The sequence below is a fragment of the Columba livia genome, chromosome W (genome assembly GCF_036013475.1).
Source record: "Columba livia isolate bColLiv1 breed racing homer chromosome W, bColLiv1.pat.W.v2, whole genome shotgun sequence".
Taxonomy (NCBI): domain Eukaryota; kingdom Metazoa; phylum Chordata; class Aves; order Columbiformes; family Columbidae; genus Columba; species Columba livia.
Window position 1 is genome coordinate 6,495,279 of NC_088641.1, and position 13,722 is coordinate 6,509,000.

General features: G+C 46.9%; 1 protein-coding gene across 15 annotated transcripts in view; it reads left to right on the forward strand.

Annotated features, from left to right (window-relative positions):
• Nucleotides 1–13,722, forward strand: part of LOC135577076 (protein FAM219A-like) — a 182,421-nt gene that overhangs the window by 19,911 nt on the left and 148,788 nt on the right. For 4 of the 15 annotated variants that reach the window (XM_065044748.1, XM_065044750.1, XM_065044746.1 and 1 more), the window contains exons 2-3: nucleotides 10,147–10,240; nucleotides 12,948–13,049. The exons of 9 other annotated variants lie outside the window; for them this stretch is intronic. Coding sequence is in view for 2 of the 6 variants with exons in the window: in XM_065044739.1 (XP_064900811.1) it covers nucleotides 13,026–13,049 (24 nt within the window). In the remaining 4 variants the exon portion in view is untranslated. The remainder of the gene's footprint in view (nucleotides 1–10,146; nucleotides 10,241–12,947; nucleotides 13,050–13,722) is intronic. 2 more of the 15 variants (XM_065044740.1, XM_065044749.1) reach the window with 1 other exon arrangement.

A 13,722-nucleotide genomic window follows, 5' to 3' on the forward strand; every position in this document is an offset into this window, starting at 1 on the left:
GCCAGGATGCTGTTGGCCTTTTTAGCTACCTGGGCACACTGCTGGCTCATGTTCAGCTGGCTGTTGGCCAGTACCCCCAGGTACTTTTCCATTGGGTGATTTTCCAGCCACTCTTCCCCAAGCCTGTAGTGTTGCATGGGGTTGTTGTCACTTAAGTGCAGGACCTGGCACTTGACCTTGTTGAACCTAATACAATTGGCCCCAGCCCATTCATCCAGCCTGTCCACATCCCAACGCAGAGCCTTTGTACTCTCCAGCAGATCAACACTCCTACCCATCTTGGTGTCATCTGCCAGGTTATTGAGGGTACAATCGATCCCCTTGTCTAGATCACTGATAAAGTTATTGCAGAGAACTGGCCCCAATGCTGAGCCCTGGGGAATACTGCTTGTGACTGGCTGCCAGCTGGATTTGACTCTGTTTACCACAACTCTTTGGGCCCAGCTGTCCAGCCAGTTTTTTATCCAGCAAAGAGTATGCCCATCCGAGCCATGAGCAGCCAGTTTTTCCAGAAGAATGCTGTGGATAATGGTGTCAAATGCTTTATTTATTTATTTATTTAGTCTAGGTAGGCAACATCCACAGCCTTTCCTGCATTACTAAGCAGGTCACCTTTTCATAGAGGGAGATCAGGTTAGTCAGGCAGGATCTGCTTTTCAGAAACCCATGCTGACTGGGCCTGATTACTTGGTTGTCCTGCACATGTCATGTGATGGCACTCAAGATGATCTTCTCCATATTCTTCACTGGCACTGATGTCAGACTGACAGGCCTGTAGTTCCCTGCATCTTCCTTCCACCCCTTCTTGTAGATGGGTGTCACATTTGCTAGCCTCCAGTCAACAGGAACCTCCCTGGTTAGTCAGGATTGCTGATAAATAGTTGAAAGTGGCTTGGTGAGCACCTCACCAGCTCCATCAGAACCCTTGGGTGAATCTCATCTGGCTCCATAGACTTGTGCATGTCCAAGTGATGTAGCAGGTTGATAACAACTTCCCCTTGGATTATGGGGGCTTCATTCTGCTCCCAGTCACTGTCTTCCAGTGCAGGGGGCTGTGTACCCAGAGCACAATTGGTCTTACTGTTGAAGACTAAGGCAAAGAAGACATTAAGTACCTCAGCCTTTTCCTTGTTCTCTGTTGCTATGTTTCCTTCTGTGTCCACTATAGGATGGACCTGCTCCTTTAGTCCTCCTTTTGTTGCTCATATATTTATAGAAATATTTTTTTCTTGCCTTTTATGGTAGTAGCCAGATTTAGCTCTAGTTAGGCTTTTGCCCTTCTAATTTTCTTCCTGCATAAATTCACAACATCCTTGTAAGTCCTCCTGAGTTGCCTGCCTTTTCTTCCAAAGTTCATAAACTCTCCTTTTATTCCTGAGTTCTAGCCGAAGCTCTCTGTTCAGCCAGGCTGGTCTTTTTCCCCACTGGCTCATTTTTTGGCATATGGGGATGGCCTTCTTCTGTGCCTTTAAGACTTCCTTCTTGAAAAATGTCCAGCCTTCCTGGACTTCTTTGCCCTTCAGGAATGCCTCCCAAGGGATTCTGTCAACCAGCATCCTAAACAGGTCAAAGTCTGCCCTCTGGAAGTCCAAGGTAGTGGACCCCTCCTCCTCCTGACCCCTCCTCCTTACTTCTCCAAGAACAGAGAAGTATCATTTCATGATCGCTGTGCCCAAGATGGCCTCCAACCATCACATTGCCCACAAGTCCTTCGCTGTTTGCAAACAACAGGTACAGTGGGGCCCCTTCCCTTGTTGGCTCACTGACCAGCTATGTCAGGAAGTTGTCTTACATACGCTCCAGGAGCCTCCTAGACTGTTTCCTCTCTGCTTTATTGTATTTTCAGCAGAAATCAGGTAAGTTGAGGTCCCCCATGATAACAAGGGATAGCAATTGTGAGATTTCTCCCAGCTGCCTGCAGAATATTTCATCTGCCTTTTCATCCTGGTTGGGTCATCTATAACAGACTCCCACCAGGATATCTTCTTTGTTGGCCTTCCCCTGGATTCTTACACATAAACACTTGACCCTTTCATCACCATCGTGAAGCTCTAGACAGTCAAACTTCTTCCTAAGATACATGGCTACCCCGCCTCCTCTCCTTCCTTGTCTATCCCATCTGAAGAGTTTATAGCCATCCATTGCAGCACTCTAGTTGTGTGAGTTATCCCACCGTGTTTCCTTGATGGCAACTATATCACAGTATCACAGTATGTTTGGGATTGGAAGGGACCTCAAAAGATCATCTAGTCCAATCCCCCTGCTGGAGCAGGAATGCCTAGGTGAGGTCACACAGGAACATGTCCAAGCGGTTTTTGAATGTCTCCAGAGAAGGAGACTAAATATAATAGTTTTTCTGCTGCACAATGGCTTCTAGCTCCTCCTGTTCTATAGATGAACTTCAGTTAAGCTATTGATCCTGCCACCTTTTTTTGGAGAGAGAAGCCCTAGTTGCTTCGTGACCCCTCTCAGGCATTTCTGTGTTTTCTAACACATCAATAACCCTTGCATCTTCATACCACATGGTTGTCCATCCCTTATCTCCACTGAGATGGCAGACTGAAGGGCCTTGCTAGCACCCTGACCCCCAAACGTTGGCATTCCTTCCCTGGATTTGTCTCTGGTGAGCCCAGTTTTCTCCCCTTCCCCCTTCAAATCTAGTTTAAAGCTCTTTCAATGAGTCCTGCTAACTCCTCTCCTTTCCCCCTTTGAGACCCATGTGGCCTGTTTGTCACCAGCAGGCCTGCTGTCATGTAAACTGACCCATGATCAAAACACAAAATTCTGCCAGTGACACCAGTCCCACAGCCAGGTACTGATCTGTTGGGTCTTTCTGTATCTTCTCTTATAATTTCTTGCAACTGTAGGGACAGAGGAGAACACTACTTGTGCTCCTGATCCTTTAACCAGTCATCTCAAGGCCCTGAAGTCCTTGATTGCTCTCAGATTTCCCGTTGCAACTTCATTGCTGCCTACCTTAAAAATCAATAATGGATAGTAATCTGAGGGCCTTACCAGGGCAGGAAGTTTTCTCTTCACATCTTTAACCCTGGCCCCAGGGAGGCAGCAGACTTCCCCAAGAAGTGGGTCTGGTTTGTGTATTGGGCTGTCTGTTCCCTTCAGAAGGGAGTCTCCTATGACAACAACCCATCTTTTTTTTTTTTTTTTTTTTCTGTATAGAAGCAGTTTTGATGGAGGGTGTAGACCAGCTTAACCTCTGCTGGCACCTTCAACTTTAGTTGAACCATTATCCTTATTATTGTTGTACTTGCAGAGCCTCATACCTGTTGTGCAAGGGAACCTGGGAAGGTTCCCTGCTGCACTGGGCAGGAACATGTTTCCATCGTTTCCTGTCCCTTGAGTCATCATGTTCTGCCATGCAGAGAGAGGATAGGGAGTCCTCTGTATCATGTGCTCTGTCTACCTGCTGAGCCTGCCTCAGGGAAGATAGGGTGTGACTCCAGTAGTCTATCTCTTCTCCTGGAGCTCTGTCACTAAGCGGAGGAGTTCCTCTACCTGGGCATACCTTCCATAGGTGTGCTTACTGCTGCCATCCAATACTGGTGTAAGAGCAGGGCACACCCTGCAGCATGAAACCTTGCTGGCAGCATGTTCCCACCAGATCTCGGTCTGGGCAGCTGCATCACTTGTGGAGGGTGCCAAGCTTACAGAAGCCATGGCTTTCTACTGGGTGGATAACGTTGCTCCCTGGTTGAGCCGGCAGCGCTTCTCTGCATTCCCTTCTGCGTCAACTACCATGCAAACTGCCACACCATGCTGTGACTGATGCATCGTGCTCTGTTTGCAGTGCTCCTGGTTGCTAGCGCTTCCTAGACTGCTTTTTATAGGCGTGGAGGATGGTCACTGTTGCTCTGGCAATGTCCAGGTCTCATCAGCATCTCCCGTGAGATTGCTGCCAGCTCCTGGTGTGTCTCTCTGCTGCCCTGGCATTTCCCTGCCTCAGGAAAGCCCTCAATGCGTCAAGATCTGCCTGTCTGCTGCAGGCCAGGTTGGCTCTGGAGGAGCTCCCCTCAGTGACTGTCTATATGTTGTTTTGATGTGGACCAACTTTCAGGCACATGAGCATCTACATGGCGTACTTTTACAGGCAGGTTTTCTAGCCGGGCAGCAATATCTTGTCATAATTCAGCAGCCTAGATGGGTTTGTCTCTATGCTGCCAGTTGCCCTGCTTCTATTGCTGTGACCACACCCACAGGGCATTCGCCACCATCAATTAAACAGTACAGAGATAAAGTAATGGCCATTTTTCTCATTCAGCAATATCTAAAGCCAGCTGGATGACTTTCATATCTGCGAAGTGACTTGATTTACCTTGTTCTTCAGTGGCTTCTGTGACTCGTCATGTGGGGCTCCACACAGCAGCCTTCCACCTCTGATGTTTTCCCACAATATGGCAGGACCCATCGGTGAACAGGGCATATTGCTTTTCATTTTCTGGTAGTTTATTATACAGTGGGGCCTCTTCAGCACTCATTACCTCTTCTGGTGATATTCTGAAATCTTTACTCTCTGGCCAGTCTGTGATCATTTCTAAGATCCCTGGGTGATTTGGGTTCCCCATTTGAGCCTGATGTGTGATCAATGTAACCCACTTATTCCATGTAGCATCAGTTGCATGATGTGTAGAGGAGACCTTTCCCTTGAACATCCAGCCCAGCACTGGTAGTTGAGGTGCCAGGAGAAGCTGTGCTTCAGTACCAACCACTTCTGAAGCAGCTCTAAACCCTTCATATGCTACTAATATCTTTTTTTCAGTTAGAGTATAGGGGGCCTCAAGATCCTCTGTATCCCCGACTCCAAAACCCCGGGGGTCGACCTTGAGTCTCCCCTGGTGCTTTCTGCTAGAGTCTCCAAATAGGGCCATTCCTCCCTAGCTACAGCGTAGAACACATTTTTAACATCTTTCCCTGCCCGGACTGTCCCAAGGGCTACTGCATGGACTGTCTCCCACTTAATTTGTTCGAAGGCTTGTTGTTGCTCAGGGCCCCATTTGAAATTGTTCTTCTGGGTCATTTGATAGATAGGGCTTACAGTCTGACTGTAGCTTGGAATGTGCATTCTTCAAAAACCCACAATGCTCAAGAAATCTTGTGTTTCCTTTTTATTAGTTGGTGGAGAAATAGCTGCTATTTCATTGATCACATCCATTGTGATCTAGCGATATCTGTCTTACTGTTTTATTCCTAAAAACTGCATCTCCCATGTAGGTCCCTTGACCTTACTTTGTTTTATAGGAAAACTGGTCTTCAGAAGAATTTGAATTATTCTCTCACCTTTCTCAAAAACTTTTTTGTTGTGTTGTTCCACACAATGATGTTGTCAATGCCATGCAGGTGTACTGGAGCTTTGCACTGTTCCAGTGCAGTCCAGTGACTTAATCTGTGGCAAATGGTAGAACTGTGTGTGTTTCCACCCCTGGGGCAGTTGATTCCAAGCATACTGGACGCCCCTCCAGGTGAAAGCAAACTGTGGCCTGCACTCTGCTGCCAAAGGAATAAAGAGAAATGCGTTAGCAATGTCAATTGTAACATACCATTGAGTTGCCTTTGATTCCAGCTAATATTGCAGTCCAGCATGGCAGCGCTTAATGGTGGTGTGACTTCATTCAGGCCGTGATAGTCTACTGTTAGTCTCCACTCTTCATTGGACTTCTGCACTGGCCATATGGGGCTTTTAAAGGGGGAGTGAGTCTTATTGATCACTCCTTGGTTTTCCAGTTAATGAATCAACTTATGGATGGGAATCAGAGAGTGCAATATTGCTGCTGGTGCACTGTCATGGTAGCAATCGGCACTTGTTGTTCTTTGAGTCTCAGCGACCGCACAACAGAAGGGTCCTCCGAGAGGCTGAGCAAGATAGACAGCTGTTTAATGTTCTCTGTTTCCGTGGCTGCTCTGCCAAAAGCTTACCAGTACCCTTTCGGATCGTTAAAATACCCTTTTCTGAGGTAGTCTATACCAAGGATGCATGGAGCATCTGGGCCAGTCACAGTGGGGTGCTTCTGCTGCCGTTTCCCAGTTAGACTCAATTTAACTTCTAATACAGTCAACTTTTGGGATCCCCCAGTCACTCCAGAAATACTGATGGGTTCTGCCTCTTCAGAATTGGATGGAATTAGGGTACATTGTGCACTGGTGTCCACTAGAGCCTAATACTCTTTTGGATCTGATGTGCCAGGCCATTGAATCTACACAGTCCAATAAACCCGCTTGTCCCTCTCCTCCACCTGGCTGGAGGCAGGGCCTCTTTAGTCCTGGTCACAGTATTCATTACTTACTTTTTGCAAGAATGAATGAGAAAGAATGAATCAGAAGCCCCTTCAAAAGGATCAGAAGTAAGATCAGCCTTTCTACTCTGTCTGGGGAGCTGCCCACTAGAAATTGGAGCGGCATTTTTCTTGGCAGAATCTCTCCTTGCAAGTCATGTACCCGTGCCTCCAGGACTGAGGTAGGTTTTCCATCCCACCTCCTCATGTCTTCTCCATGGTCACGCAGTAAAGACCACAGTGTGTCCTGTTTTGTATACCCTTTATATTCTCTGTCTTGAGCTGAGGCACGCTCATTTTGAATAGCTGAGATACTAGTCCGTACAGGCGGGGAGCTCTTGGAACAGTTTCTCAGCTAACATATCTGGCAGTTTCTGCACAGTCAAGACGCAGGCCTGTAGGGAAGAGAGACTTCCTTCATACTGCAAGAGTTGGCCAGCCAATTTATCCACCGTTTGTTCATCGCCTTCTTTCCAGGACATTACTGCTAATAAGCTGGTGTACAATGATGGTGCATTCCGCAGGAACTTCCACCACATGGTTTGTGTGCATGGGACTTCATCTGGATCTGTGGGTAAATGCTCGTTAGTTGGATCATTATAAATCTCCTTCAGCACAGCTAATTCCCTCAAGTACCAGATAGCTCTCTTCATGTTGGTCAACTTGCCTGGATGATAAGTAACATCTTCCTTGAAGGGGTATCTTTCCTTCATGCCTGAACGAAGTCACTGCCAGAGGCTGAGGTACCAAAAACTGCTGTTGTATTTTAGTCCCAGTCCCCCCTCCCCAGGCAACTAAAACCACATGCTGCTCACTCATTCGTCCCCCACTCCTGGGAGGACAGGGAGGAGAATCAGGAACCAAAAAGCAAAATTAATGGGTTGGGATAAGAGCAGTGAAAATAGGAAAAACAAACAAAAAAATAAAACAGCAAAACAAAAAAATACCAACAAAACACCTCCCCCCTCAAAAAAAAACCAACAAACAAACACAAGACAAACCAAAACATAAATAATAGTAATGAAAGAAATATACAAAACAAGAGGTACACAGCGCAGTTTCTCACCATTTAGCAACACCAATGTGCAGCTCACCTTCTGAACACCGTGTTGTTCTCCCCGCTTCTCTGTCCCAGACAGCAGCTTGTGCTCGAAACACAATATCATTGACCCACGAGGTCAAAAGAGAACAAAAGCTTGCCTGTGGACCCTTGACCTCCCCAGCAGTGGCACAGAGAAAGAGCCGTCCCCCAACACCATGTGTCTGAGGGCATTGTCCAATTGCTTCTTGAATACTGATAGGCTTGGGGCAGTGGCTACCTCCCTGGGGATCCTGTTCTAGTGCTCCACCACCCTTGGGATGAAGAAGCTTTTCCTAATATCCAACCTAAACCTTCCCTGGCACACCTTCCTGCCATTCTTCGGGTTCTGTCATTGGTCACCAGAGAGAAGAGATCAGCACCTACCCTTCTTCCTTCACTTGTGAGGAAACTGTAGACTGTGATGAGGTCCCCTCTCAGTCTCCTCCAGGCTAAAAAGACCAAGTGACTTTAGCCGATCCTCATACGGCTTCCCTCCAAACCCTTCACCAATGTTGTGGCCCTCCTCTGGATGCTCTCCAGTAGGTTTATATCCTTTTTATACTGTGGCTCCAAGGATTGCATACAGTACTCCAGGTGAGGCCACACCAGTGCAGAGTGAGACAATCACCTCCCTTGACCAGCTGGTAATGCTGTGCTTGATGCACACCAGGACACGGCTGGCCCTCTTGGCTGCCAGGGCACACTGTTGGCTCATATTCAACTTGTCATTGACCAGAACCCCTAGGTCCCTCTCTGCGGAGCTGCTCTTGTTCCCCAGTCTGTATGTACAGCCAGGGTTGCTATGTCCTAGGTGCAAAATCTGGCACTTGCCCTTGTTGAACTTCATGTGGTTGGTGATTGCCCAGTTCTCCAATTTGTCTAGGTCCCTCTGCAGGGCCTCTTTACCCTTGACAGTGTCAATGGCTCCACCCATTTTTGTCTCATCAGCAAACTTGCTTAGTATTCCCTCAAGTCCTGTGTCTAAGTCATTTATGAAGACATTAAAGAGTACCATCCCTAAGATGGATCCTTGTGGAACCTCACTAGTGACCGGTCGCCAGCCCGACATAACCCCATTTACTATAACCCTTTGAACCTGGCCCATTAGCCAATTGCCTACCCACTGTACTGTGTGTTTATCCAGCTGTATGCTGGCTATCTTGTCCAGGAGGATACTGTGAGAGACAGTATCAAAGGCTTTCCTGAAATCCAAAAATATCACATTGACAGGCTTCCCTTGGTCGACTAGGTGGGTAACCTTGTTGTAGAAAGAAATTTTGTTAAGCTGGACTTTCCCCTCATGAACCTGTGCTGGCTGAGACCAATGACTGCATTGTCATTCAGATGTTTTTCGATAACTCCCAGAATAATCTTCTCCATGATTTTGCCAGGAACAGAAGTGAGGCTGACAGGCCTGTGGTTACCAGGGTCATCCCTGTTGCCCTTCTTGTAGATTGGGACAGCGTTTGCCAGCCTCCAATCGATTGGGACCTCTCCAGATTCCCAGGAGCACTGAAAAATCATGGAGAGAAGTCTTGCTATATCAGCCAGCTCTTTAAGTACCCTTGGATGAATCCCATCAGGTACCAATGACTTGTAGGGATCTAGCTGAAGTAGCAAATCCCATACAAGTTCCGGATTCATTGGGAGGTTTTTTTCTCACAGCCATGGTTCCATGGTTCTCTAGCCCAGGGCAATGCCCCCCTCCCGAGTCCATCTTTGGTGTCGAAGACTGAGGCGAAGAAAGCATTAAACGTCTCAGCTTTGTCTATGTCCCTGTTAATAAGGTGACCATGCTCATCGAGTAATGTTATTTCTAGTTTGCCTTTTGCCATTAATATATCTAAAAAAGCCTTTTTTATTGTCCTTCACAGTATTGGCCAGCTTCAATTCTAATTGAGCTTTGGCAGTGCGAATTTCCTCCCTACAGTGGCAAGCAGCATCTCTGTAATCCTCCCATGATGCCTGACCTTGCTTCCATTGACTATAAACTTTCTTTTTTCACTTTAGTTCAAGAAGAAGATCCCTGCTCAGCCAAGCTCGCTTTTTGCCTTGCCTACTACATTTTCAGCATTTTGGAATTGCCTGGTCCTGTGCTTTTAATAGGTGGTACTTAAAAAGTGACCAACACTTATGGTCCCCAGCATCTTGAAAAGCTTCTTCCCTGGGGACCTTACTAAGTAGTTTTCTGAACAACCTGAAGTCTGCTCTCCTCATATCCAGAGTTGAGGTCTTGCTGTCAGTTTTCTTTCTGTCAGTATGATGTCCACATCCTCTGTTCTCCCTGAATAGTCACCACCCTTCTTGTTCCTACAGACAGGATGTTACAAGCTGGCTTAATGCGGGTCCTACAATTCTGAAACGGTTTCACTTTTGTATAGACCAGAAATATATGAATGTGTCTGTATTTCTATAACAACTTTTGTGTCTTACAACTTAACAACTTGTCTGTGTCTTTCAGCTAACTGGCATGGGATTAACTCTCCTTATGAGCAACATATCATTATCTTTAATAGGCTTCTTAAGTCTCTTTCATGGAAAGAACCTCCTGTCTGGTATGGGATAGGTTATTACATAAGCAGTCCTTGGCTTCATGGTGGTGATGGCTGTGACAACTGTATGGGAAAATGAATGGGTCTGCAGAACTGTTCTCCATTCTTCCATTCAGAACAGTTCTCCATTCTTTTACAAGAAGATGACCCGTCTAGTAGATGAGGGAAAAGCTGTGGATGTTGTGTACATAGACCTCAGTAAAGCCTTTGAAACCATATCCCACAGCATTCTCCTGGAGAAGCTGGCAGCTCATGGCCTGGATGGGTGTATTCTGTGATGGATAAAGAACTGGCTAGATGTCCGAGCCCAAAGAGTTGTGGTGAGTACAGCCAAATCCAGTTGGCGACCGGTCATAAGTGGTTTTCCCTAGGGCTCAGTATTGGGTCCAGTTCTGTTTCATCTCTTTATCAATGATCTGGATGTGGGGATTGAGTGCACCCTTAGTAAATTTGCAGACAACACCAAATTGGGTGGGAGTGTTAACCTGCTGGAGGGTAGGAAGGCCTTACAGAGGGATCTGGACTGGCTGGATCATTGGGCTGAGGCCAAGTGTATGAGGTTTAACAAGGCCAAGTGCTGGGTCCTGCACTTGGGTCACAACAACTCCATGGAGCGCTACAGGCTCGGGGAAGAGTGGCTGGAAAGCTGCCTGGAAGAAAAGTATTTGGGAGTGTTGATTGACAGCCAGCTGAATATGAGCCAGCAGTGCGCCCAGGTGGCCAAAAAGGCCAACAGCATCCTTGCTTGTATCAAGAATAGTGTGGCCAGCAGGACTAGAGAAGTGATTGTGCCACTGTGCTCAGCACTGGTGAGGCCGCACCTTGAATACTGTGTTCACTTTTGGGCCCCTCATCATAAGAAGGACATTGAGGTACTAGAGAGAGTGCAGAGGAGGGCGATGAAGCTGGTGAGGAGCCTGGAGCACAAGTCTTATGAGGAGTGGTTGAGGGAACTGGGGTTGTTTAGCCTGTAGAAAAGAAGGCCGAGGGGAGACCTTATTGCTGTCTACAGCTACCTGAAAGGAGGTTGTAGCATGGAGGGTGTTGGTCTCTTCTCCCAAGTAGCAAGTGATAGGATAAGAGGAAATGGCCTCAAGTTGCGCCAGGGGGGGGTTAGGTTGCATATTAGGGAAAAAAATTCTTCATGGAAAGGGTTGTCAGACATTGGAACAGGCTGCCCAGGGCAGTGGTGGAGTCACCATCCCTGGAGGTGTTTAAAAGGCATTTAGATGAGGTTCTTAGGGACATGGTTTAGTGCCAGAGTTCGTTTATGGTTGGACTCGATGATCCTGAGGGTCTCTTCCAACCAAAATGATTCTATGATTCCATTCCCAGGAACATCTAAGAGTGCATCTGTGCTGTAACCACATCAACAATTCCAGCGTAGTATAGAGATGCCTGAATTAATGTTAAAATATGAATCTCTGTCCAGACATCCCAGCATAGAGCCCAGCAGGACTGTGAAGTCTGTCCCAGAAGGCAGATAAATTAGCTTGCAGTGAGCTTCATGCTTTTCTGATGAAAATATACCTCAGGTAACTCGTTTAAAGCTAAGTGGAATTGTCTTTCAGCTGCACTGCAGTAACTCAGTAGTAAGTCCCTCAGAGCACTGATTTTTTTTTTTTTTTTTTTTTTTTTTTTTTTGCCACATGGAAGAGATTTGCTATGCAAGGGTGCATGCCTGCCAGTCATTCAGAGGTTCTGTTGCCTCACAGTTACGTCTTCACTTACTAACACATTCAATCTGCTTCCAGTAAGGTTACTTGTGAAGAGTGAGTCTAGAGGGGGAGATTCTGTTGATGTTCACTTATTTGACTTGAGTTTTATGTGAGCCCTACAGAATGTGTTTTGTAAATAACTGCAAGGGAGGCAGCATGGAAATCTGAGCACAAGTGTCTTTACTTAAAAAATATGGAAGAAAACTTGATTTCTCTTAACAGTCAGTTACTGTAGGGATGGGGTGCCATCCAGAGGCATCCTGGGTTGGGGCAACGCCTGGTATCAATACAGACTGGGGGATGAAGGGACTGAGAGCAGCCCTACGGAGAAGGACTTGGGGGTACTGGTGGATGAAAGACTGGGCATGGGCTGGCAATGTGCGCTTACAGCCCAAAAGGCCAATAGTATCTTGGGCTGCATCAAAAGGAGCATGGCCAGCAGGTCAAGGGAGGTGATTCTGCCCCTCTACTCCATTCTGGTGAGGCCCCACCTGGAGTACTGTATCCAGCTCTGGAGCCCTCAGGGCAGGAAAGATATGGACCTGTTGGAGATGGTCCAGAGGAGGGCCACAAAAATGATCAGAGGAATGGGACACCTCTCCTATGAGAAAAGACCGAGAGAGCTGGGTTTGATCAGCCTGGAGAAGAGAAGGCTCCGGGGAGATGTTATTGCAGCCTTTCAGTACTTAAAAGGGGCCTATAAGAAAAATGGGGACAGACTTTTTAGCAGGGCCTGTTACGATAGGACAAGGGATAATGGTTTTAAACTAAAGGAGAGGAGATTCAGGCTAGACATGAGGAAGAAATTTACTATGAGGGTGGTAAAATACTGGAACAGGTTGCCCAGAGAGGTGGTAGATGCCCCACGGAAACATTCAAGGCCAGGCTGGGCAGGGCTCTGAGCAACCTGATCTAGTTGAAAATGTCCCTGCTCATTGCAGGGGGTTGGACTAGATGACCTTTGAAGGTCTCTTCCAACCCACACTATTCTATGATTCTCTGAGCAGACTGAGACACAGCCCTTTTATTCATAAACACCCACATAGTTGTGCTCAACGGAGATTTGAGGCTTTCCTGCACAGGGAGTTGTTTTGGCTGAGACTTTTTAACATGTCACTATTTTGCATGACATATTCTGCAAATCAGCTAGTTTGCTTTCAAAGATGTCACTAAACATGGCTTTCTTAAACAGTCTTTCTTGCTGCCAGCCCTCCTGGTGCTGTCCCCCCAGGTTACTTCAGATTGCTGCGGTGTCAGTTCCAACTTTAAATTCTGGGGCACAGTCAAGTATGTTTTTGTGCAATTGCAGGTTTCTGTCCTTGGTGTGAGAGCCACTGAGCTTTGTGTGCATCTGCAAAGAGACTGCATATGAAGCATTTGAGGAAAGATGTCTCACAGACTTCCAGCAGAGGTTTGTAAGTTGTTTTCTGTGTGACAAGGTGTAGATGTTGGCAAGGGGTTAACAGTAGGCACGCAGGTCATGGGACCTCCTAAGATGTGATGCAGGTTGTTGCATCTATGACAAGTTGTAGCAGAGCAGAGAAAAAGAGCCCCTGGAGAACTTGAAAACACAACCCATCTATCAGCCCTGTGCACAGAAGAGGGAGCCTCAGGCTTCTCGGATGTTCAGTGGGTTGGGTTTTCTGACAAGAATTAAGCTGTAATTAGGCAGCAGTAGGGATGATGAAGAAACACCAGAGACCAGTGACCTGTAACAAGGCTTCTAATGGGAAGGTAGTAAAATCTTTTCCAAAGTTTCTAAAACCTTGGTAGACACAAACCTGCCACCAAACCCTGCTGGAATGGAGGGAGCTTTCCCAGGCAATATCAAATGTAACACTTGGATACATGCCTTGAGGGTGCACTTCTTGCTGTGGCTAATGACTGCAGTGGTCCTCTCAGCACCAAACTCTTTTTCTAAACAAATCAGCATAAATTTACCTCCCTCTTCAGAATTTGGAGGAGGGAGGCCTCTGCTTTCTGCTAGACATCTCTTCCTTTCCTGCTGCCCTGAAGTGGGTTGTACAGCCAAGGGCAGCCCCTTCACAGTACAGGTATAGGAAAAAACATGTCAGAGACTGTCA